Source organism: Chelonoidis abingdonii, chromosome 16 (assembly GCF_003597395.2).
Source record: "Chelonoidis abingdonii isolate Lonesome George chromosome 16, CheloAbing_2.0, whole genome shotgun sequence".
In the NCBI taxonomy this organism is placed as follows: domain Eukaryota; kingdom Metazoa; phylum Chordata; order Testudines; family Testudinidae; genus Chelonoidis; species Chelonoidis abingdonii.
This window is the reverse complement of record NC_133784.1, coordinates 15,391,378-15,418,231: the sequence shown is the minus strand read 5'-3', so window position 1 is coordinate 15,418,231 and position 26,854 is coordinate 15,391,378. Positions and strand designations below refer to the sequence as shown.

The window sequence follows — 26,854 nt, the reverse complement described above, 5'->3', positions numbered from 1 at the left end:
GCTCTAGGCATTTTGCCGCCCCAACCATGGCAGGAAGGCTGCCTTCGGCAGCTTGCCTGCGGAGGGTCCGCTGGTCCCGCAGCTTCGGCGGACCCTTCGCAGGCACGCAGACTTGAGTGTGTGTTGCCTAGACAGCATGGCTGAAACTCTCCATTCTGCTCAACAACAAGAGTTCAAGCTGGCTCTGGTGGTTCCAGACAGCAACTCTTTCAGAACTAGGGTAGCCAACTTTCTAGTCACACCAAACACGAACATCCTTGCCTCATCCCTGTCCCACACCATCCCCCTTCTGTCGCTTGCTCTCCCCCACCCTCACTCACTTTCACTGGACTGGGGCAGGGGCTTGGGGTGCAGGCTCTGGGACGGGGATGAGGGGTACCAGAGGGGGCTCTGGGCTGGGACAGGAGGTTGGGGTGCAGGATGGGGTTTGGGGTGCAGGCTTCAGCTGGGCAGCACTTACCTCAGGCAGCTCCCAGGAGCAGCCAGCATGTCTGGCTCCTAGGTGGAGGGGCCAGGGGGCTGTGCACACACACAGGCATCACTCCTGCAGCTACCAGCCAATAGGAGCTGTGGAGCTGGCACTCAGGGCAGGGGCAACATGCTACAGCAGGGCAAGTGGTCAGTGTACACAGTGAAGTGGCACCCAAATAGATCTGGCTCCAGCTTTGTAAGAGACCACCCCAAGACCAGGCCAGGCATTCCTTCTCTACAGCTGTATTGCTCTGCTCCTGAGGCAGCAGCTTCCTGCTCAGATACATGATGGGGTTTTTCTCCCCCTTTGCATCAGTGTACATCAGCACCGTGCCCAGCCCTGGGGGCAGGGGGAGGAGTAAATCAGTGAACACCATAAAGGGCTTGTCAAAGTCTGGGTTTCCTAGCACTGGGCCCTTGACCAGATCCTCCTTCAGCATTCAGAGAGCCCTCTGGTACTGCCTGGTCCAGAACAGCTTGTCTGGCTCACCCTTCTTGCATAGCTCTGTGATGGGAGCTGACACAGAGCTAAAGTGGAGCACAAACTTCTGTTAGTGCCCTACTAGCCTAATAAAGGCCTGGGCTTTGTTACCTGAAATTGGGCCAGCTAGTAAGCTTAGGGAGGACTAATGACCCACCAGAGTTTGACAGAAAGCAGCGCGTTTATTATACTGAAAACTGAGCTCAAAAGAAAGGGGAAAGAGAGGGGTTCACACTCGCATACTCACGCTTCCAGGACAGGCATGGCACTGGAGATATCAGGATCCTTCAAGGTAAGCATCCCACAGCGCAGTGGTGGACGGTGCGATGAAGGTAAGTCTTCCTGAGGCACGATGGAATGCAACACAGAGAACCACGGGCCAGGTGGTCCAGGCAAAGGGCCTTCATGGAAGATACAATCTTGTGAGTACACTGCTGAGCACATGGCCCCTTCCCCTTTTAAGGGTCTGCTCCTCATGGGCTGCGACTAGAGAGACTTGCCCGGATCTGGCTGGTCACACTCCACCTCGGTCAGTGTCCATGCATTGGATGTGTGATCGTTGCCTAATCAGAGTGCCAGACACCTTGCCTACCTGGGAGCTCTTCTGATCTTCCAGCTGCTCAAGCAGCCCATTCATCCCACAAGCATTCCAGGAGGGAGTGGGAGGAGAAAGCCACTTCACAGCTATTCAAAGAGGGAGAGAAGGCAAGGGAGAGGAGGAAGGGGGAAGGTGCAACAGATCTTTTGAGCATACAGGTTATACATAGCATACAGATCACTGCTGCTCCTACAACAGGCTTGTTTCTCAGGCTATGGCTACACTGGTGCTTTACAGTGCTGCAACTTTCTCGCTCAGGGATGTGAAAAAACACCCCTCTGAGCGCAGCAAGTTACAGAGCTGTAAAGCGCCAGTGTAAATAGTGCCCCAGCACTGGGAGCCGTGCTCCCAGGACTGTAAACTAATTCCCTCATGGGGGTGGAGTACGTGCAGCGCTGGGAGAGCTCTCTTCCAGCACTGGCACCGCTACCACACTCACACTTCAAAATGCTGCCGCAGCAGCAATTTGAAGTTTTGAGTGTAGCCACAGCTTTAGTCTGGGGAGCAGGCCAGTCTCTGATCACCTCCACCTTGGCCAGCTCTGGCTTTAGGCAGCCACTTGCCACCTTGTGGCCCAGGTACAACACCTGACATTCCCACTTTGCACTTGCCAGCTTTTACAGTCAGCCCTGCATCCTGGAGGCAACCCAGCCCCCTCTTCACTTGGGACACATGGTCCTCCCAGCAACATAAGGGAAAATCCCCACTTCATTATAGAGTATCATGTGGCAAGTACACTCCAGCTCACCTTTGGGGCAGGAGGAGAGCATTATAGCCCCATGGCTGAGTCAATATGTCTCCCTGCCTCACAGGGCTGCAGGGGATGGAAGGTGGCTAGGGTAGGGGAACCCACTACTCCACTTTTCAGCTGCTCAGCTCTGAAGGCAGCACCACTGCAAGCAGCAGCACAGAAATAAGGGTAGCAGTACCACAACACTTGGCTATTAACTCACTTAGTGAGCTGGGAGCTAATTACTACCTTGTTTTTCTGTTTTTTAATTTTCAAAATCCATTCTGTTTTCTCCAATCCTTTCCTCACTTCACCATTTCTAAGAGTGAAAATTCTGCCTGTTCTCTCTGTGAAAATGTGAGATAGCATGTGGACCTTTCTTTTTCCCCACTATAAGTTCATCTCTGAAGTCACTCATTTTAGCTTGGGTTTATATATTTCTACATAGAGACTAGAAACCAAATGTTCTCCTGTGTGGTTCTGGTTTGTTTGTTTTTTGTTTTTGATCACCTGGTGATGAGACTCATCACTACTCTAACATTAGGGAAGATATATTTTGATATCAATTTAGCATAGAATTAAGTTATTAACTTTTTAGACAGCATCTGGATTTTCACTGCAGCATTACCTATGCTTTCCCAGAGGGGGTGTTAATGCTATGTTACTCTGGTAATTAAAGAAAGCCACTTTAATATGATGCAAAAGCAGGGAAGTGCTGGATTCTTTTTACATTGGGGTGAGTCATTGAGCATGTTATACTAGATGGTGAGGAGGCTCTTAGGGGCAATTGCAAACTTAATTGAAGCTGATGGACATGTTAGCCACCTCCCACTGGGGCTAAATGAAGGAACAATTAAATGACCCATTCTTTAGTGATAACTGAAACACTGGAAGGACTAGACCACATACAAGGTCTGGGCAGAAACTGGACCATGCAGGCCAGGAGGTTTCTTTGGGGACTAATAACAAACACAAGGGCTGGGGCCTGATTTGATTTTGTGTGTGTGACGGCACAAGAAACACTGGTAGAATTGCCCTTAGAGAAAGCCAAGACAGACCTTTCTGGGAACAGGGCATGCTGGGAAGGCAGGCTTCAAACTGTGAGCAAGGAAATTATCTCTCTGGTTTAGGGAAACAGGACTTTGTGTACATTCTCTGCATCAAAGAAATATCTGACTCTTTCATCAATTTCTCTCCCTAATGGAAACCACCTGCAAGGCCCCAAATATTTACTAAGCATTCAGGTCACAAGGGGCAACAGTCAATTAATATTATGATCATAATAATATTCTAATATTCAGTCACAGTCCCATACAATTAACCAGATAAAAATTACTGCCAGACAGGATAAATAAAAAAATGTAATATTTTATTTTACTTGCAATAGACAGGTACATTTTTACCATAGGCCATGGGGCAACTACAGACACTACTCCCAGTAAGAAGAAGGGGGAGAGGATCACTCTGCAAATTAGGAAAATACCCGATCATTGCAGAACTCAAGTTTACATGACATGGGCAGTAGTGACTCAATTATGAAAGGTGATTATAAAGAAAAATAAAGTGAAACAAGGCTAGAAGGGTGAATGGGTTTCACTGCCAAATCCAGAGCAAGAACCGAAAGTGATGATACTAGAAGGCCCTGTGGCACACTGATCATTAGCTGTTCTGTATTTCCATCTGGCCAGACAGCAAAAAAGAGAAGTCTAATGGCTGGGGCACAAGCCTGTGATACAGAGTGACCTGAGTCCAAGTTCCTGCTCTACAACAGACTTCAGGTGAGCTGGGGCAAGTCACTTAGGCACCTCTCCTCACAGGCCTTTAGGCTCCAAATGCCCATTGACATGAGCAACTGTGGAGGATCTGGGCCTCCCTCTCTCTGCCCCCTGCTGCAGGATGGCGACATGGGGCGGACAGCCAGGCGGCCATCCCCACCTCACAGGGGAGATACAGTCAAGAAGACGGTCAGGCACTTGTTACCATGGTGATGGTCACTGTACCATGCCAGTGACAGCAGCGGGGTGGGGGCAGCAAAGGAGGCTGTACCCTCCCCCCAAACTGGCGAGACCCTTGACCCTAACCCCTCCCAGGCCAGCATCAGCGACAGCCATCGCCAAGCCAATGGATGAGCTTGCGAATGCTGAAGTGTTGGGTCACCTCTAGCCAATGGGAAAGCTTGTGGAGAGTCAGGGGGCGGGAACTATGATTAATACAGCCAATGATGAGGTGACCTAGATACGACATCACCCACTCCGCGAGCTCGGTCTTCCCCTGCCCTCTCCGAGTTGGTTAATAGGCGAAGGAAGAGGGCTGGACTCATATTCCATCCAATGAGAAGGCAGAGTTTGTAACAGGTGCTTGGCTCAGCCTATTATTGCTGGCGTGGGTGGTCTCGCCCCTCTCTTTACAAAATGGCGGCGGTAGTTGAGGTTCTGTCCCCATCCCCCGTCCCAGCAGCCCCAAGCCCAGCAGCCGCACTGCCAGTGGCGGCGACCCCAGCGCCGCCTGTGCCTCCCCCTGCAGCAGCCCCGGGTCCGCCGGTCTCCGCGGCGCTGCCTGGCCCCTTCCCCGGCGGCCGCGTGGTCCGGCTGCACCCGGTCATCCTGGCCTCCATCGTGGACAGCTTCGAGCGGCGCAACGAGGGCGCGGCCCGGGTTATCGGGACCCTGCTAGGTAAGAATCATAGAATGAATCATAGATCATTAGGGTTGGAAGGGACCTCTGGAGATCATCTAGTCCAACCCCCTGCTCAAAGCAGGACCAATTCCCAAATGGCCCCCTCAAGAGTCCCCGGCTCCGCTCCCCCGGCTCGGTGGCAGGGCTCAGTGTCGGTTTCTAGGCTTCCCCTGGCTGGTCCAGGCCCCCTCGCTCACCTGGGTTCCACCTTGGCCCTCGCTATAAGGGGAGCCTGAGCTTCACACATGGGTGGCGTCTCGAGGAAGGGCCTGGGGTGCCTAAGCCCGCCCAGCACCTCCTCTCAGTCTCGCTCTCTTCTCTGCAGGCACTGTGGACAAGCTCTCAGTGGAAGTCACCAATTGCTTCTCGGTCCCACACAACGAGTCTGAAGATGAGGTGGGTGACGACCTCGGCCTCTGCTCCCTGAGCGTGTCCATCCTAGTACAGAGGAGAGCTGGGAGACTAAATGGCATGACAGTGAAGCACTCTGCAGTCCTCAGGTGGAAGATGCTGAGTATTAGTGGGCTAGCTCACTTGGCTATTAGGATAGTTGTCTGAGTGAGAACAATCTCATCATGCTGATGTTTGCACTCCTTTCCTGCATGTTTCACCTTTTGCCTTTGGTATTCTAGAAGTCCTGGATCCGTCTGAGTCTCTGTTAGCACATGTGGCTCTAGAATTCACTACCCTTTGAGTGAGGTGTATGATTAGAAGAGTCTAGACATGATGTATGTTGGCAGGGTGTTTGTGGGAGGATTTCACCAATTGTCCTAGTGTAAGGAGGGCAATGAAGCACTCATTCTGCTTGCAGTGGACTGGTAACTACTAACAGAAAATTCTTCTCTGAGGTCTAATTGACAACAAGAACCTTTCATTTCACTGCCTGCTGCTTGAATTTAAGCACTCCTGCAATTGATTTCCTCATGCTGCTTTGCTGTGGTTTTCAGGTGGCTGTCGATATGGAATTTGCCAAGAATATGTATGAGCTGCACAAGAAGGTTTCCCCTAGTGAAATCATTTTGGGGTGGTAAGTCCTCTTCCCTATTGCAATATGCAACCTGTGCTTAGCAGTTATGTGGCACCATTATGCACCTTGACATACAGTACACTGCATTATAGACTTGAATAAACAACATAGTTTGCTGAATTGACAGCTGGAGATATAGAATATAAACCTCAAGAAATGGGATATATTGTTTAAGGTGAGACTAGATATCATGGAAAGGGAATAAAGCATATGTAGTGGGGCAATATTTTCTGATACTCAAGTCTTCTTTCGAGATTGTTGGAAAATCAGGTGAAGTGATATAGGAAACTGCACTTCATAGACCTCTCAGGGATGGAGTGTGGAGAACCTCATTACATCTCTTCTGAGGTTCTGTGATCCAGCTTTATTTTATTCCTGAAGAAATTAATACAAACCCTGACTCCTCTTCTCTTCAGAAGGCTGTTGTGGAGGCCAACAGTTTATATACCTCAGTGAGGTCCAAGCTGCAATGAATTTAAGTTAATTATGTTTTGAAGATATTAACTGCAGGACAGTTAAAGCAGCTGGATTAATGTAGTCCTGTATTTTTAGCTCTGATGGTCAGTTTATGGAGGAACTGGGTTGTAGCTCTTTACCTAAGAGCTTATTTTCCTATAGTGTGCTTTGAATTACTTCTAATCAGAGAGCAGTTCAAAGCCAAATGATAAGCGCATCTAAATTCATGTATCTAATAGCAAAGTGCAATGATGTCCTGAGCAGATGGTGCTCATACTTTTCCCCTTCACATCCTGCTACAAATTGATCATGTGTTCAGAGCAGAGTTGTAGGCATATCGCTGCTCAATGGCAAATATGCCAGTATTTCTGAAATGTGAAGTGTTGGATGCCTGGGTCTCATGTTCTTATGTTGTGTTTTCCAAGGTATGCTACGGGCCATGACATTACAGAGCACTCTGTCCTGATCCATGAGTATTATAGCCGGGAAGCACACAATCCAATCCACCTCACTGTGGACACCAGTCTCCAGAATGGGCGCATGAGCATTAAAGCCTATGTCAGGTACTTTGGGGAGATGGATCATGCCTTGGAAAGGAGGATCTCCAGTGGGATTAACCAAAAGGGACAGACTAGGGTAGGGAGGGATTTAATTACTTGATTTTCCTAATTAGGGCAATGTTGTCTACTGGCTAGAACAGAGACTGTGAAGCAGGTCTCTTGATTCTGTTTCCAGCTGTGTGTTTTGACTGTGCCCAAGTGATTTAATCTCTGAGAGTCTGGTTTTCCCATCTATACAATTGTATCAGTACTTGTCACAATTAACAAATGTGTTGAGACTTAATAAAGTTTTGAGAATGGCTTGACCTCCACGGATGAATGGTTAGTAGAAATGGCACTTCTGTAATTTCCTTTTGATTATCTGAATGCTTGACTTTCCCCATTGAAAACTATATTTATAAAGGCGCAAGTGTAATAAGTTTTGAGTGCTAAAGAGAACCCATGGGAATCGCTAGAATTTCTCTGGACCAACAATGGTGTAACTACTATTACAGCTCCCCAGAAGTATGAATGCGGTTCTTGGTGAGAACAAGTAACCTGCTCAGTCTCTTCTGCTTCAGTGAAGGGGAAGCAAACCAGATAAAGGGTTACTGTCCCCTTCTTTTGAATAGGTTTGTCTGCAAAGCAGAGAAATATAGGACTGGAAGGACCTTGAGATGTCGTCCTAGTCCATCCCCTTGCACTGTGGTAGGACCACGTATACCTAGATCATTGGTTCTCAAACTGTGGGTCAGGACCGCAAAGTGGGTTGTGACCCCATTTTAATGGGGTTGCCAGAGCTGGTGTTTAGACTTGCTCAGACTCAGGGCCAAAGTTGAAGCCCTGCCACCTGGGGCCGAAGCTAAAGCCCAAGCCACCACACTCCCTCAGGGCCGAAGCCCAAATACTTCAGCCCTGAGCAGTAGAGCTCAGGTTATAGGCCCCTGCCTGGGGCTGAAGCCCTTGGGCTTTTAGGCTCTTCACTCTTCTTCCCTCCTCCCACCCCAGCCCAGGACAGTGAGACTTGGACTTTGCTCGTCCCTCAGTCGGGGTGATGGGGTTCCGGCAGGCTAAGGCTTCAGTCCTGCTTCCTGAAGTCATGGGGTTTTTTGTTGGCGGAAGGGGGCTGGGTGCAATGAAGTTTGAGAATCCTTGACCTAGACCATCCAATTATGAGGATTCCAGAGCTTCCCTTGGAAGCCTATTCCAATACTTAACTATCTCAATAGTTAGAAATTTTCTCCTAATCTAACTCTCCCTTGCTGCAAATTAAGCACATTACTACTTGTCCTACCTTCAGTAGACATGGAGAATGATCACAGCCCTTAACGTATTTGAAGACTTATCAGGTTCTCCCTCCAGTTGTCTTTTCTCAGGACTAATCATGCCCAGTTTTTAACCTTTCCTCATAAGTCAAGATTTCAAACCTTTGATCATTTTTGTTGCTTTTCTCTGGATTTTCCAATTTATCCATCTCTTTCTTAGTGTGGAACCCAAAACTGGCTGCAGTATTCCTGCTGCGGCCTCACCATTGCGGTATGGCAGAACAGTTATCTCCCATGTCTTGCATACGACACTCCTGTTAATACACCCCAGAATATTAGCCTTTTTCACAACTGTATCATATTGGTGGCTCATATTCAGTTTGTGCTTCACTATCCTTTTCTGCAGTACAGTCTAGCCAGTTGTTTCCCATTTTGTATGTGTTTGATTTTTCCTTCTTAAGTGAAGTACTTTGCACTTGTCTTTGATTTTCATCTTATTCATTATGGTCCAATTTATCTAGATGTTCTTGAATTCTAATTCTGTCTTCCAAAGTGCTTGCAGTCCCTCTTGGTTTGATGTCATTTGCAAATTTTATATGTATCCAAGTCATAAATGAAAATATTATGCAGTAATAGGCTAGGACTGACCCTGCGGGACCCCACTAGACATGCACTTCCAGTTTGACAGTGAATCATTGATAATTACTCTTTGAATAGGGTTTTTTCAATCAGTTGTGCAGCCATTTGATAGTCATTTCATCTAGACCACATTTCCCTGTATTCTTAATGGGAATGTCATACCATGTCTACTGCTGCCCTCATACCCAGTAGGCCAGTAACTCTGTCAAAGAAGGATGTGAAATTGGTTTGGCATTACTTGTTGGCATATCTGTGTTGGCTATTACTTATACTATGTTATGTAAATCTTGTCTTTTCTAGTGCTCCGATGGGGGTCCCTGGTAAGACCATGGGGGTGATGTTCACACCTCTGACAGTGAAGTATGTTTACTATGACACTGAGCGGATAGGAGGTAAGCAGGCTTGTTCTTCTTGTTGGTCCTAACCAACCTAAGCATTTGGGTGCTTGATTTGTGTGTCTGGGGATCGCAGGGATCTGCATCCCTAGCTTGCATACCTGAGTGCCTCTTACAGAAGTCTTTACCTTTAGTGCTCAGTGCCTCATCCTCTTTGTTTCCCTACTCCCCATATTAGAGGATTTCTTGTTGCTGTTCAGTGCTTATGAAATGGTGGTCAGACAGGGTTCTGGGGATTGGTGAAAGTCGAAGTGGCCCAGCATTTTGGGGGCAGAGTGGCACAGATGTCGGAGTTGTGGAGTGAATGCAGAGCAATGAGCTGTGGGGTATGATGGAGGATTGTGAATGGATTAGAAAATGGGATCTGGGAGGGTGGAGAAAAGAAACAACCAAGTATCAAAAGGTCAGGCCACAAAACCACTGTAAAGACACAGAGATTATAGACAAAATGGGAGAGACAAAGGCAAAGATGTCTGTTCCTAACATTAAAGACATGGGGGAGAGAGGGGCTCTCATCCATGGGTCAGCAGTGGTCTTTTTTTTTTTCATAAGGCAGTCAGCCTTGATTACATACATGCCTAGTACCTGGCATGTTTAATGTGACTTTTCTCATGTCAATTGATTGAAACAGCAGGGAATTCCTGAGATTGTATACCAGAGTTTGGAGAATTATTTCAAACAGTCCATCTATTTGACAGCACTCTGTGTAGTCCAGAGGTCCCCAAACTGTGGGGTGCAGAGGAACACTTTTTTGGGGGCCACCTGGGTCCCAGGCAAGCTCCCCTGGTGGGTGAGGACGGAGCACCACCCAGCTCTATTGCCAGCCCCCTTAGCCCTGGCTGCCAGCCCCCTTAGCCCAGCAGTGAGGATCCGGGGCATGGACAGAGGTAAGGGGGCATGCAACCTAAAAAGTATGGGGACCGCTGGTGTAGTCAGTTTCCAATTTGTGAGAGTCTCTTCCAGCAACCTGTGAGAGAGAAACATACAGAACTGGAAAATGTGACTGTAAAACCACCAAAAAAGGGCTTTGCTATTAACTCTTAAGAACTCAATTTCAAAGTATTAGTGTCCCTTAAGCTGCCCCTACTAAAGTCAGACCGCATGTATCATGAGGCCAACTTACAAATTTCTGATTACTGGATGTGAAAATGAGTAAGGGACATGTTGAAGATGTCATTGGGACTTCTTGGAGTGTATGAGTTGCACAATGAGGCTGTAACTGTACTAGGTGCCAGGGGGGTGCATTGTCATTGCTTGAACCTGGGAAAAGAAGGCTGAGCAAAATGTCTGGAACCCCTCATTCTTTTTCAGACCAAATAGTAATCTGATGCTTCTCAGGATGGAGGCCAAAATTTTCAAGCTTGGGTGCATACGGTTTCATGTTTAGGCATTAAGTGCTCTGATTCTTAGATGTTCTGAGCACCCGCATTCTCCATTAAGGTCAATGGAACATGTGCCTGGGTCCTCCGTTGCTCCCCCATGCAGCTAATAAATTACTGCTGGGGGAATTCTGTGCCAAAAAATAAAAATTCTGCATACAATATTTTAAAATTCTGCAAATCTTATTTGTCAAGAAGAACACTACATAATCATACCAGTTTTAATTATTTTGGTGATTTATTTAAAAATACGTGTCAGCAAGTATGTCTCTGACAATACAGATACACAAATTCCGTTAGGAGTAGAGGGTTTAAAAAAAAAAAACTCTCTATACAGCTGAGTTCCTGTTTCTCTGCCCCCTCCTCCCCACAGCCCAGCTGGGGGTATGGACAGCCACAGCCTTTCCCCCCCAGAACCCAGCCATGTGCCCACCACAAGCCAATACACCTGAATCCCCCCGCCACCATAAACCAGCCATGTCATCCGTGTCTCTCCTCCTTCCCACCTCCCAGGCACAGACATCAACCCCTCTACCCCTCAGAGCTCAGGGATCCAGAGGGGGGAGAGAGCTTGATGCTCAGTGCCAGGTTTGTGTGGAGTTTCCTGCGGGTCACTGCCTCCTTCCCTCAGATCATGCTTGGAACTGCTGTTGCCTGGATCCCTGTAGCTCCCTCTCCATCCCCCTGACAATATCTTCTGTGTGCAAGCTGTGCTCTGCCACATCCAGCAGCCGCTAGTCACAGCCAGCAGCACTGCAGTCCATCTCTGGGGGGGAAGGAAATTCTGCACAAAAAGCACTAATTTCTGCATTGCACAGTGGCATAGAAGTAATACATATCCCTGTGTAAATGCCAGCATTACATTAGTAGTAAAGGCAGCACTGGAAAAGCATTTCCTGTTTTGCTGAAGCAGTTGTCATCCTAGAAATCTCTGGGGAGTGGTTGGTGGTTAAAGCTGACCTTGTGCCAGCCAGTTTCTCAGCATCTCTCTCCTCACAGTTGATCTTATCATGAAAACCTGTTTGAGTTCCAATCGAGTGATTGGCTTGTCCAGTGACTTGCAGCAGGTGGGGGCCGCGTCAGCCCGGATCCAGGATACCCTGAGCACAGTGCTTCAGTATGCAGAGGATGTGCTGGTAAGGCTAATGTCTGTGTGATGCTGTGGCTAAAGGAGGAAATATGATTCTGGGATGCATTAGGGGAATCTTAAGTAGGAGTAGAGGGTTATTTTACCTCTGTATTTGGCACTGTTGGAATATTGTGTCCAGTTCTGGTGCCTACAATTCAGGAAAGATGTTGATAAATTGGAGAATCTTTAGAGAAGAGCCATGATTAAAGGATTAGAAAACAAGATTATGTCTTGTAGTGATAACCTTCCCTTTGTTAAGCTACATAAATTGAGCTGCTTAAGTCCTGGGGGTGATTTGATTAATCTATAAATACCTACATTGGAACAAACATTTAATAATGGGCTCTTCCATTTAGCCAAGAGCTGTAACACACTCCAACAGCTGGAAGTTGAAGCTAGACAAATTCAGACCAGAAATAAGGCACACATTTTTAACAGTGAGTAACCATTGGAACAGTTTACCACGGGTCATGATGGATTCTCCATCACTAACAATTTTTAAATCAAGATTGGATGTTTGTATAAATGATCTGCTCTAGGAATTATTTGGGGGAAGTTCTATGGCCTGTGTTAACACAAGAGATAAGACCAGATGATCACAAAGAATTTATTAATCTAATCCAGTTTATACAGGAGAGGATGAGAGCTGTCCCTGCATTTGTATGTCTCGGCTCTTCCTGTTCTGTGCAGTAAGTTTCTTGTATCTTGGCCATTCTAAAATGTCTTTATTTTTATGGTTAGTCTGGTAAAGTGGCTGCTGACAATACTGTTGGGCGCTTCCTGATGGATCTTATTAACCAGGTGCCAAAGATTTCACCGGAGGACTTTGAGACAATGCTGAACAGCAACATTAATGTGAGTCCTCTTACTCAGTTCTTCTGGGTGTTTCATGAATACTGGAAATCTCTCTCATGAGGAATCTCTCTGGGATCCACTGGGGATCCACAGCAGTTCTATTGCTTACCTGTCTCTCTGGGTTATGGGAGATGGGGGGAGGGGGGAAGGACAGACCTCTCATCTGTCAGCCTGGTTTCACAATTAACAAATAAAGAGAGATTGAGATCTGCCAGTACACCGCCCCCCCCCCCCCCCCCCCCCCCGAGTGTAACTGGATCAGACCAAAGGTCCATCTAGACCCAGTATCCTGCCTCTTCCACCATAGTTTGCCAATGCCAGGTACCCCAGAAGGAATGAACAGGTAATCAAGTGATCCATCCCCTGTCACCCATTCCCAGCTTCTGGCAAACAGAGGCTAGGGACACCATCCCAGCTAAAGCCATTGATGGACCTATCCTCCATGAACTTATCTAGTTCTTTTTTGAACCCTGTTATAGTCTTGGCCTTCACAATATCCTCTGGAAAGGGGTTCCACAGGTTGACTGAGCATTGTGTGAAAAAATACTTCCTTTTGTTTGTTTTTAAAACCTGCTGCTTATTAATTTCCTTTGGTGACCCCTAGTTCTTGTGTTATGAGAAGGAGTAAATAAAACTTCCTTATTTACTTTCTTCACACCAGTAATGATTTTATAGACCTCTATCATATCCCCCCTTAGTCATCTCTTTTCCAAGGTGAAAAGTCCCGGTTTTATTAATCCCTCCTCGTATGGCAGCTGTTCCATAACCCTAATTTTTGTTGCCCTTTTCTGACCCTTTTCCAATTCTTTTTTTGAGATGGGGCAACCAGACCTGCATGCAGTCTTCAAGATGTGGGCATGTCATGGATTTATATAGAGGCAGTATGATATTTTCTGTCGTCTTATTTATCCATTTCTTAATGATTCCCAACATTGCTTGCTTTTTTGACTGCCGCTGCACATTGAGTGGACATTTTTCAGAGAATTATCCATTTAGACCCATCATTTTGTATGTACAGTCGGGATTGTTTTCCAGTGTGCATTACTCTGCACTTTTCAACGTTGAATTTCATCTACCATTTTGTTGCCTAGTCACCCAGTTTTGTGAGATCCCTTTGTAACTCTTCACAGTCAGCTTTGGACTTCACTATATGGAGTAATTTTGTATTGTCAGCAAAGTTTGCCACCTCACTGTCTGTCCCCCCACCCTTCCCTTTTCCAGAACACTTATGACTACATTGAATAGCTCTTGTCCTGGTACAGAACCTTCAGGGACCCTCTTAGTCACCTGTATTCATAGTGAAAATTGACCATTTATTCTTGCCCTTTGTTTCCTGTCTTTTCATGAGTTACTGATCCAAAAGAATGTTATTTTTATCCTATAACTCCTTACTTAACAGCCTTTGGTGCAGAACTGTGTCAAAGACTTTCTGATAGTACAAGTACACTAGATCAACTGGATCACACGTTTGTTGACACCCTCAACGAATTCTAATAGATTGGTGAGGCATGGTTTCCCTTTACAAAAGCAGTGTTGACTCTTTTCTCCAACATATTGTGTTCATCTGTGTGTCTTAGAATTCTGTTTTTACTATAATTTCAACCAATTTGCTTGGTACTAAAGTTAGGCTTACTGGCCTCTAACTGTCAGGATCACCTATGGAGCCTTTTCTAAAAATCAGCTTTAAGTTAGTTGTCCTCCACTCATCTAGTACAGAGGCTGATTGAGGCAATAGGTTACATACCACAGTTAGTAATTCAGTAATTTCATATTTGAGTTTCTTCAGAGTTCATGGGTGAATCCCATCTGGTCCTGGTGACATATCACTGTTTAATGTATTACTTTGTTCTAAAACCACCTTTATTGACACATCCATCTGGGACAGTTCATCAGATTTGTTCCCTTAAAAGAATGGCTCATGTGGGAATCTCCCTTACATCTTCTGCAGTGAAGACCTATGCAAAGAATTCATTTAGCTTCTGCGTGATGGACTTTGTCTTCCTTGATTGATCCTTTAGCCCCTCAATTGTCCAGTAGCCCCACTGGTGGTTTGGCAGGCTTCATGTTTCTGATGTACTTGCAATTTATTTTGCTGTTTCTTTTGCTAATTGCTTTTCAAATTCTTTTTTGGTCTGCCATATTATCCTTTTACACCTGACTTGCTAGAGGTTATGCCCCTTCCTATTTTCCTCAGTAGGATTTGACTTTCATTTTTTAAAGAATGTCTTTTTGTCTCTAACAGCCTCTTTTGCACTCTTATTAAGCCATTGTGGCATTTTTTGGTCCTCTTACTGTGGTTTTTTTATTTAGGGTATACATTTAGTTTGAGCATCTATTTTATATTCTTAAATAGTTCCTATGCAACTTGCAGGCATTTCAGTCTCGTGACTGTTCATTTTGACTTCTATTTAAATAGCTTTCACATTTTTGTTTAGTTCTTCTTTTTGAAGTTAAATGCTACCGCAGTGGGTTTCTTTGGAATATTTTCCCCCTACAGGGATGTTAAATTTAATTACATTATGGTCGTTATTGCTGAAAGGTTCAGTTGTGTTCACCACCTGGACCAGACCCTGTTCTTCCCTTAGGACTAAATCAACAATTGCCTCTCCACTTGTGGGTTCCAGGACTAGCTGCTCCAAGAAGCAGTAACTAATGGTGTCTAGAGATTTTATCTTTGCATCCCATCCTGAGATGACACATCCAGTCAATATGGGGAGAGCTGAAATCCCCGTTATTATTGGCTTTTCTGTCTTCATAGTGTTTCTAATCGCCAAGCATTTCCATCACCTACACCATTCTACTCAAGTGGTTGGTAGTATATTCCTGCTGCTGTATTCTTTTTACTATTCAAGTGTGGAATTTCTATCCATCTAGAGAGAAGGGATTTTCCGTCTATATCGTGGAAGATGTCCTTTCCCAGTCTCCAACAATCACATTCTTTAGGGCTGAGTATATGATGTAAACAAGGATTCTTAGTAACTTGTCAGGTTAGGCTGAGGGAATGAGCCTTATAAAGAGAGAGGGCCGAAAAAGGCAAAATCAGGCTGGTGACTAGAGAAACTGTTAACTAGTCACCAAAAAATGGAAATAGGAGGGCAGAGCTACCTGGGAGAGATGAGGGAACTTCTTAAGGCAGCCTTTTCAATAATTAAAGGCAAAGGAATCCTTCTTAAACTTGCTAGGAATTATGTGAATAACCTGAAAGCTATTAGAGTCTTTTGAGACATGAAATATTTAGGATAACTGTGTAAATAGCCAGATCTTACTGCAGACTGGACTTCAAAGATAACTGGCAACTGCGATAAAAGGTGAGATGCCTAATATTTTTGTCTGGTAACCTTAGGCTTCAGATTTTTTTAAGAGACTATTTCTGTGATGTCTGCGTTGCCTATGATAAACCTACATCAGTACCACTTTATGTTGTGAGTCCGTCAGCTCTAACAAGCTAAGCTGAGTGGATCCATTGCTTAGAGCATGGGACTGAGCCCAGATTTTGTTCCCTAGTTCATCTTCTTGTGATAAGTGGAGAGAGTCACAATTTCTATTCCTCAGTCTGCCCACCTATAAATTAGAACACCCAGCTCTCAAGTGTAATGTCTGTAAGGCACTTTGAGACCCTCTGTAAAGGTGGCAAGCGTTATAAGCAGGATCAGGCTAGTTCAGCAGTTGGATGGGAGACATCCAGGGATCAGCTAGTTGCTGCAGAAGGTGGTGGTGTTGATTCAGTAGGAGCATTTCCTCAGAGTTGGTTTTGACCCAGTATTCCCCCAGGCATTGCCTTGGAGGGGTGCAGGGGCTGCTGAAGGTGCTATACCAACAAAGGCCCCGATCACTTTCCCTAAGGATAGGGTTGTCGACCCCCGTGTTCATGTAACTACCAATATTTGATTTTAGCTAGGTCTCCCTTCATTTCCCCCTGCAGTTTTGATTGACTGGAGCATTCACTTTCTGTCCTAATGCCTTGTGTAGTGGTGGTATGTGTCGTTCAAACAACTGCTTCAATTCATTGCTGGATAAAGAGAATCACTTCTGTGTAAGGTGGTTTGGGATTCTTAAGATGAAAGTTGCTACTTCTCACTTGGATTGGGAATCAGGATTTATATTCCTGATTTTCAGTGACTTGTGTGACTTTGTCCAAGTCACTTAATCAGTATATACCTTCTCTTCTCCATCTGTGAAATAAGGATAATGCTTGCAGTGCTCTGAGGACTATAGATAAAAAGCACTGTAAATTCCGAGTATTACATGAATGCAAGGTATTCCACATTGGTGAGTGAGGTGGAAACTAAGTTGTAAAACCAACAGTGTCACTCTGAAGAATGGTGCTTGGCAACTGCACTGTTTGTAAATTGCTTTAATTACACAAATTCACATCTATCTGACATCACCACTTTCTCTTCTGTTTGATTCTACTAATCAGCCTAACTGCTGTCCATTTCTCTTTCTCAGGACCTGCTGATGGTGACCTACTTGGCAAATCTCACTCAGTCACAGATTGCTCTCAATGAAAAACTTCTGAGCTTATGATGGACTCACTGCCTTCTCTCACTTGAGAGCCTGAAAATACAGCAGAGCTACTCTCACTGCAGTCTGTTCTGCTATTGAATTTAGTTGGACATTAATGTAATTGCCTAAATGATTCAGTATTCCCTCATATCTCTCTGATTCCCACCTCTGCCCCAAAAAACCCTTCCACTGTGGTTCAGATATTGAATCAATGGGTGTGAGCCCATTATTGAAATGGAATTGATGGCTACTCTTTAGGGCTCATGAGCTGCTGTCCCAGGTTACACATTGATATAACAAACACAACTGCATTGTATTGTGAGGATTATTGATTCTAAATAAAAGTTCCATTCCACTGATAAGAGTGACTTTGCATCCATAGGTGTGTCTTCCTCAATATGTGGTTGTGGTATCTCTTAAAAACAATAATCGATCTCAGGAGAGGAAACTGTAGAGCACATAGGAGTGCACCAAGTTCTGTAGATCCCTATGGGGTCAATCACTCTACCTTCCTTCAGTTCTGCATTTGTGCCTTCATGGTTACCAGAGGGCAGTTGGTCAGGGAAAACACTCCTCATACAGGTCTTCAGAACGATCATCTTATATGTCTATTGTTTCTGTTACTGTTTCCATACAGTAGCTTTTCCCTGGCACCAGAATGTGAGCAGGAGTGGTACAATCAGCTGCAAGTCAGCTGTCTGTTGAATCACACTGTTACTGTGCATTTGGGGAAGAATTCACGGTGATGAAAACAGGTGTTCAGAAACAAAGTAGGCATTAGGAATTGAAATGAGGTGAGAAGTGATGCTGGTAACTGAACTGACAGCTGAAAAGTTCTGATGTCAGACCTGTCATTGAGCAAATGCCTTACTTGCCTGGTCATTGCTAAAAATTAGCACACCACGTGTGATTCAAAGAAGACTCCAGTATGAATTTTTGAAGTTAAAATGAGCAAGAGGAGCATTGCATGGGCTTCTTCCTTTTGTGAGTCCTAAGATTATAATGCTGACTAGATTCTGTAGATTAGAAACTTCTCATGTTCCCTAGAAATTCTATTTCAATCCCCTGCAGACTTTCAGTTGGAGGAACTGTAATGCTATCTGATTGCAAACCTGACTTTTCTCTAGGGTCAACCAATAATGTTTCCTCTGCAAGGCTGTTTAGGTGTGCTGAGAATGGCTTGTTTAATGAGACTTCTGCCAGAAAATACATTTTTGTCATTTTACTGCATTAGAATGTAAATGTAGTTCAAGAGGAACATTGAAGGTAGTATTGCATTGACACCATCTGTGTTAGATTTGTCAGATACAAATTCTGAAATGGGACGCAAATTACAAATCTGGCTTTTAAAGGTGGCCTGCAAAGAACTTTTAAACTGGTCTTGTCCTCCCTCTCTGCTTCTGTATACTTGACAAAGGCCTGTAGAAGGTCATTGTTTTGGTAAAGGATTGCTGAATGGTCTCCAGGATTTTTGTTGTGCTCTTAACATCTTAATTAAAAGCATAAGATGGATGAATATTGAATCTGTAACAAAGGCTTCCTTATTCCAAAGTGTGTTAGTTACTGAAGTTAAATTTTAAAACCAAAGCCAAGTTTTACAAATCTGAACAAAAATCCATTTCCCTCTTGTTTTCTTACGGTACACACTTTTAGCTCTTGTGATGTTAGTTTTACTAGTTTTCCAATCACCATAGTCTCCCAAGATAACCTGAATTTCTAATGTAAGAAAACAAGCTGGGGGCGGGGTAACCTTTTTAACCTTTTTGTAATCATCATAAAGAAGCAAAAAAAAGGACAAGCAATTTTTTTTTTCCTTTTTGCAGTTCACTATGATATATAACAATGCTGAAATAAGCTTGATTTCTCCGATAGTGCTTTACAGGTTGAAATAACTAAAAGCTCCAGTTTTTCATAAATGGAGCACTATCCACAACAAAATTAAAATGCAGCATTCTCAAAATGAAAAGGTAAAGTAGTAACACTTTGAGAACTACAGTATACATGCCCTTCAAAATTTTAGAATGGTAATAGACACCTTAACACTGGATGTAGGATTGACTAATTACATATTAAAAGCAACTGCCTTTGTGGGCTGTATTCATGTAGTGCAGGGGGTGAAAGGAGGCCCTTACCAGTGAGGGGCTGTATTGCTGAATGGAGTTCCTAGAGAAGAGAGCCCAAGTAATCTATGGCCAGCTGTCCCCATACAACTTATTGCCATATGATTAAGTGGAGATGGAAAATTAATTATCCAGCAGTTCCATTCACGCTTATACTCGGCTTTTTTGTAGGTTACTGGGTAACTTTTTCCTAAACTCTACTCCTTGGGTTTTCCAGTAATAGATTTTCTGTCCATATTTTCTAACCAATTTCAGAATGGCACCTTTTGTGTGGCAGTGCATCTTCTGTTCAAATAAAGCCATGCATTACTGCAAATGTGGTGATAATTAGACTTTTGCCTCCTCCACTATGCATCTTGGAAGAAAAGTTACACAACTCCTAGGAAGCAGAGGAGAGGTGGTGGTACTTGCAGAACTTGTAAAATGTGCAGAACGCATGCTTAGATGTCCGGCAGTTGAAATTTCTTCAAACAAAACTTAAGGCATGGCTACACTTTCAGATGTAGCGCGCTGTGAGTTAAACCAGCCTCGGAGAGCACAGTAGGGAAAGCGCTGCAGTGTGTTCACACTGTCAGCTGCAAGCGCACTGGCGTGGCCATATTTGTGGCACTTGCAGTGGCAATGGGAGCAGTGCACTATGGGCAGCTATGCCACAGAGCACCTCTTCCAATTCTGGCGCTGTGGCTTGTAGGAAGAGGGCGGCACGGGGGCATTCTGGGTCCTGTCCCATTGCCTTGTGATGCATGGCTTTGCATCCCAGCAATCCCTGTGATTCTGGGCACACTTAGTGCCATTTTTCAATGTTTTTTTGTACTGTGCTGTCTTCCCTTTTGGTCTGCGGGAATGGATCCTGAACTGCTGAGGAATATGCTGATGGGTCTTGCCAGCATGTCATGAATGGCAATCGAATTACTCCTTGAGCTTCAAACTGACAGTGAGGAGTCCGACGATGATGATGACTTGCATAATGCTTACAACACGAGATTGTTTGTGGCATTCACGGACATGCTCACTGCAGTGGAACACTGCTTTTAGGCTCTGGAAACAAGCACTGGGTGGTGGGATCACATCATGCAAGTCTGGGATGACGAGCAATGGCTGCAGAACTTTTGCATGAGAAGAGCAGTTTTCATGGGACTGTGTGCTGAGCTTGCCCCCACCCTGCGGCTCAAGGACACAAGTTGAGCGCTGCCTGCGGGTGGCTATTGCAATCTGGAAGCTGGCAACTCCAGACAGCTACTGATCGGTTGCTAACCAGTTTGGAGTGGGAAAGTCGACCATTGGAATCATGTTGATGCAAGTTTGCAGGGCCATTAATCGCATCCTGCTCAGAAGAACCATGGCTCTGGGTAATGTGCATGACATTGTGGCTGACTTTGCACAAATGGGTTTCCCTAACTGTGGAGGGGCGATGTATGCATCACATCTTCCAATTTGGCACCAGCCCACCTAGCCTCAGAGTACATAAATTGGAAGAGGTATTCCTCTATGGTTCTCCCGACGCTTGTGGATCACTGTGGGTGTTTCATTGACATTAACGCAGGCTGGCCAGAAAGATGCATGATACACACACTTTTGGAACACAGGCCTGGCTTGCAGCTTCCTCAACAGGCCATTCTTCCCAGACTGGATGATCACCATAGGGGAAGTCGAAATGCCCATTGTGATCCTTGGAGATCCTGCTTATCCTTTAATACTGTGGCTCATGAAACCCTACACAGGGAGCCTTTACGGCAGCAAGGAGTGGTTCAGCAACAGCCTGAGTTGGTGTAGAATGACTGCTCTGTGCTTCCGTGCTGGCGATCCGCATTCTGCTAGCGGACCCTCCTTTCACTCGCCTGCCACTCCTGCACTTTCTGATTTTCATTAAGGGACTGCTGCATTACTTTATGCAGCATGTTGTCTTGGCTTCTACGTGGCCATTTCCTGATTCTTTGGAGTCTTTCAGCCATTGATAACAAAGACAGCTGGGATCTCAAGCTTGCATCTGTAAAACCAAACTGCAACACTTAACAGAGGCAGCATTTTTCACAACAGACAGAGCAATGATTTGGCTGTGCTTAAAGACAAGCACAGTCTACACAATAGCAGGAAAAAACCTGTCCCAAAGCAAGAGCGCACAACCCACAGGAGCCCCAAAATGGTGAGTAAGCAAAGGGGCAAGGGGGACTGATGGTTTTACACCCATACTGTCCTCTGGGGTTCTGTGCCTTGGGGAAAGCCAACAGCTGCAGGGGGCCCCTGTGCAGAACACTGTCCCCACATTTTCCACAGCATGAGTTTGGCCTGGAAGATATTTTGTTGTTGAGGGTGACCTGGGAAGCAAGGAAGGGTTATCTTCTACAATGCGGCTTCCACTCGGGCCCATATGCAGCTTGCCTGTGTGCAGCAATGGTCTCCCGTGCCCATCACCGCACAGTGGCATGGACAAGTTAGCCTAACTGGGACAAGGACCACAGTAGCCCCACAAAACCTGTGCAAGCGCATTGCCCAAGTTCTGGCTGAAACCTTTTGAAGAGATCACTGAGGCCAATTACTGCAATGTGAGAGAGCACGTCAACGGCCCATTCTGCATCTAGGCATGCATGCAGCCCTAACCCTCCTCGCCCCAAGAGCCTGCACTGAATAACTTCCTTCCCAAAAGAAAAGCAGCTTACCAGGCACCTCCTTTGGTGGTGGTTCTTCCCCAAGCACCATCTGCTGCAACTGGCTACCTTCCTCCTGGCTTGAAAACAGCTCCTGGCTGCATGCATCTAGGAATGCTGGGCTATCTCCCTCCTCCTCAGCACCTTTGCTCCCGCTTTCCTCCTCCTTCTCCTCCTGCCTTGTTGAACTGGGCTGTGAAGTGTCTATGGTGGTCTTCAGAGTGGAGGTGGGGTCACCCCCAAGTATTGCGTCCAGCTCTTCGTAGAAACAGCAGGTCGTGAGGGCAGCGGTTTGCCTCGCAGGCTTTGAGGTAGGTGTTCCACAGCTCCTTCACTTTAACACTGCACTGCAGTGCATCCTGGTCATGACCCCTCTCCATCATGTCCCTTGATATCTGCCTGAAGCTGGTGGTGTAATTCCTACAGCTGGAGAACAGCTGGGACTGGACAGCTTCCTCCCCTGCAAACACTGATGAGGTCCAGCACCTTGCCATTGTTCCATACTGGGGATCGCCTGGCACATGGAGGCATGGTCACCTGGAAGGATTTGCTGAGAGCACTCCACGGTTTGCTGAGCAAACAGGAAGGGGATTTTAAAAATTCCCAGAGAATTTAGAGGGTGGGTCTGACGGTTGGTCACCTGAGGGCAGGGCAGTAGAGTTCAAAGTGATGACCAGAGTGGCTAGAACAGGCATTGTGGGACACTTCTGGAGGCTGATCAGAGCTCTGTAAAGTGCCAATGTAGACTATGTGCCAATGCTGGTAGCCTTGCTCCCAGCACTGGTAGCTAGTCCCCTCGTAGAGGTGGGCTGTGTTTGGTTTTTTGTTTTTTTTGTGTTGTTTTTTTTAATAGCGCTGGGACAGAGCTCTCCCAGTGCTATTCTGTGACTACACAGCCATGTTAAAGCACTGTCCTGGCAGTGCTTTAACATGGCTAGTGAAGACATACCTTAAGGAGCAGAGAAGAGCTGAGCCCAGGCTGAGAAGGTATCTGGCCTGTGAAAGAAATAATCTGAAGTTAAGTTGCAAGCAAGAGTGGCTTCCCTTCAAGAAACTCTGCAATCTGCCTAAAACAACATTTAGGGTGGGAAATTACTACTTGTAACCAGTTTATTTAGTATATTAAGCTTAGCTTGGTGTTTGTTTCATTTCCTAGGTAATCTGCTTTGATCTGTTTGCCATCTCTTATAATCACTTAAAATCGATCTTTTGTAGTTAATAAACATATTTTTGTCCTCTCTGAAACCAGTTTCTGGAACTCATAACTGGGAGGGTGGGGTAAGCTGTGCATATCCTCTTCCGTATTGAGGGAGGGAGCGAATGCTATGAGCTTACTTTGTTCCATTCTCTGTGCAGTGCAAGACAATACAGTTTTGGGTTTGCATTCCAGAGGGGGTGTGCACTTAAGTGCTGGGCAATCCCTAAGCTGAGTCTTCCCATGCAGAACTGATTTCAGTGTCTGTGTCTTTCTGCGGCTGGGTGTGTCCCTACCTGTGTGTGTGCAGGAGGAGACTTGAGGGCCTGGCTCAGAAGGACTGTGTAAGGGGGAACAAACAGGTTTAGCAGTACTCCAGTACATCAAGTAGCACCCCAGAAGGAGGGCAACCTGTCACAACTAACTTTGTTTTATATCTTTTAACCAGTTATCAATCCATGAGGACCTTCCCTCTTATCCCACGACAGCTTATTTTGCTTAAGAGTCTTTGGTGAGGTACCTTGTCAAAGGCTTTCTGAAAATATAAGTACACTGTATCCTCTAGATCCCCCCCTTGTCCACGTGCTTGTTGACCCTCTCAAAGAATTATAGTAGATTAGTGAGGCATGATTTCCCTTTACAAAAACCATCTTCAATCTTCCCCAACAAATTGTGTTCATCTAGGTGTCTGATTCTGTTGTTTTCTATAGTTTCAACCAATTTGCCCAGTACTGAAGTCAGGCTTACCAGCCTCTGTAATTGATGGGATCACTTCTGGAACCTTATTAAAAAAATTGGTATCACAATGGCTATCCTCCAGTCATCTAGTACAAAAGCTGATTTAAATGATAGGTTACAATTTTACTGCAATTTCACATTTGAGTTCTTCAGAACTCTTGGGTGAATACCATGTGGTCTTGGTGATGTATTACTGTTTAATTTATCAATTTGTTCCAAAACCACCTCTAATGACACCTCAATCTGGGACAGTTCCTCAGATTTGTCATCTAAAAAGAATGGCTCAGGTTTGGGAATCTCCGTCGCATCCTCAGCTGTGAAAACCAATGCAAAGAATTCATTTAGTTTCTCTGCAATGGCCTTATTGTCCTTGAGTGCTCCTTGAGCATCTCGATTGTCCAGTGGTTGTTTACTAGGCTTACCATTTATGATGTACTTAAAACATTTTCTTGCAATTACTTTCTGAGTCTTTGGCTAGCTGTTCTTCAGATTCTTTTTTGCCCTTCCTAATTATATTTTTACACTTCACTTGCCAGAGTTTATGCTCCTTTCTATTTTCCTCACTAAGATTTAACTTCCACATTTTAAAAGATGCCTTCTTGCCTCTAGCTGCTTCTTTTACTTTGTTTAGCCACAGTAGCACTTTTTGGGTTCTCTTACTATGTTTTTTAAATTGGGGTATACATTTAAGTTGAGCTTCTAGTAAGGTGTCTTTAGAAAAAGTTTCCATATAGCTTGCAGGTATTTCTCTTTTGGTACTGTACCTTTTTAATTTCTGTTTCGTTAACTTTTTGTGTAGTCCCCCTTTCTGAAATTAAATATTACTGTGTTGGGCTGCTGTGGTGTTTTCCCTGCCACAGGAACGTTAAATTTAATTATATTATGGTCACTGTTACCAGCTATATTCACCTCTTTGAACAGATCCTGTGCTCCACTTAGGACTAAATCAAGAATTGCCTCTTCTCTTCTGGGTTCCAGGACTAGCTGCTCAAAGAAGCAGTCATTTAAGGTGTCGAGAAACTTTCTCTGCATCCTGTCCTGAAGTGACATGTTCCCAGTCAATATGGGGATAGTTGAAATCCTGCATTATTATTGAGGTTTTTTATTTTTATAGCCTCTAATCTCCCTGAGCATTTCATAGTCACTTATCACCATCCTGGTCAAGTGGTCAGTAATATATCCCTACTGCTATATTCTTATTATCAGAGCATGGAATTACTATCCGTAGAGATTCTATGGTACAGTTTGGTTCATTTAAGATTTTTACTTCATTTGATTTTATGCTTTCTTTCACATATAGTGCCACTCCCTCACGAGCACGACCTGTTCTGTTCCTTCTGAAATATTTTGTAGCCTGGTATTACTGCTTCCCATTTATTATCCTCATTCCACCAAGTTTCTGTGATGCCTATTATATCAATATCCATCTTATTATTTAGAATTTTAGCTTTTGTATATAAGCACTCTAAAAAGTTGTAACTTCTTAGCTGTCTGCAATTAGATGATGGGACTCTGTTTTTCAGTTGACTGTTTCTCATCAGATCCCTACCTGTATTTTATCATCGTCCATCCTCTCCTCCTTACTAGGACAAGAAGAATCTCCATTAATAGATCCTCCCCTAAGGAATATGGTCTGTCTGAAACGTGTTCCTCCACACCTGTCAGCTTTCCTTCAGCTCTAGGATTTTTTTAATTTTAAGTACCAGCAATCTGGTTCCATTTTGGTTTAGATGGACTTCACCCTTTCCCAAAAGTTTCCTCAGTTCCTAAAAACCTAACCCCCTCCTCCCTGCACCATCGCCTCATCCATGCATTGAGACCTTGCAGTTCTTCCTGCAACTGTTACATGAATGATCTCCTAGCCATTCATGAACCCCCAATAGGGAGGCTCCAGCCAATTTCCCCTAGCTTGTCAGAACTGTACTGTCTTTACATTGGTCAGAAGCCTGGCCAGTTTACGTTCATTAAGTAATTCACCACTCCCTCAGTGTGGAATGGACACGTACTAGCCTTTATAAACTGAGCTTTCCCAAGCATATCAGCTAAAAAACACCATTTTAGGTAAAACATAAAACAGGTTTATTCACTTCAAATCTATTTTTCTGTAGTTGTTATAAATAGCAGCCATAGAGATCAGAGATGGTAATTTAAGAAACAAAAATAAATTTGCTGTCTAAAGTTCTACAAACTAAGCAGGATTTGAATCAAACAATATCTCACGGTATAAGCAGGTTACAGATTCTCAGTACACAGACTGGACTCCATTTCCAGCCTGGGACCACCCTTCCCCACTTCAAAGTCTTTGTCCTCCAGGTGTTGAGCTGGGGGAAGGAGGGGGGAAGAGGCCCAGTGATGATATCACTGCCACTCTCTTATATTTTCTTCCAGCTGTGAAGATTCTTCTTGTAACATGGGGGTTAGGGGCAGTCCGCATTAGTCAAGCAGTCTCCATTGCCTATGTCTGCACACTCCGAGAAGTTTTTGGGATGGCCATTGGGAGAATGGATTCCCTTTAATGGGCTATCAGCACATAACTGGCTGGTCCTTTGCTGCAATTGAAAAGTTGACCGTGGGTGTTTCCCAGCCTCACAACATATTTCAGTAACATATAGCAATGCTTCATAACTCCACATACAATGATAGCACATACAATCCAAGAGGATATTAATGTTCAACAAATCAAGACTTTAAAATGATAACTTACATGGCATACTTTATACAAAACACAGAATTATATGATAGTGGTGAATATGAGGGTTCCAGGGTGCTACTTTAAGGTACAATGGGTCACTCTCTCCCTTTAAAAAAAATTCTGCTTGTTTTAAAACAACCTCCCTACCTGCAAACCTTGGAAACACGAGGAATGTAGGGTCTTGGACTTCCCTGGCTGTGCAAGTAGCTCAGGTAAGTATTTTCCTTTAACAAAGATCTTTTGATCCAAATGCAAATACAGTAGTCCCTAAATAGGGGAGGGATAGCTTTTAAGATCCCTTCCAACCCTGTTATTCAA

General features: G+C 44.9%; 2 protein-coding genes across 2 annotated transcripts in view; both read left to right on the top strand.

The window, feature by feature from the left end:
- The first annotated feature begins 473 nt into the window (after positions 1–473).
- The window catches only part of SEC24C (SEC24 homolog C, COPII coat complex component), a 647,635-nt gene continuing 621,254 nt past the window's right edge, over positions 474–26,854 (top strand). The window contains exon 1 of the mRNA XM_075072850.1: positions 474–485. The gene's annotated coding sequence lies outside the window, so the exon portion shown is untranslated. The remainder of the gene's footprint in view (positions 486–26,854) is intronic.
- Positions 4,675–17,508, top strand: EIF3F (eukaryotic translation initiation factor 3 subunit F). The gene is made up of 8 exons (XM_032788171.2): positions 4,675–4,953; positions 5,282–5,352; positions 5,904–5,983; positions 6,865–7,002; positions 9,183–9,274; positions 11,656–11,792; positions 12,527–12,640; positions 17,090–17,508. The coding sequence occupies exons 1-8, from the start codon at positions 4,692–4,694 to the stop codon at positions 17,165–17,167; spliced, it is 972 nt and encodes a 323-aa protein (XP_032644062.1). The 5' UTR covers positions 4,675–4,691; the 3' UTR covers positions 17,168–17,508.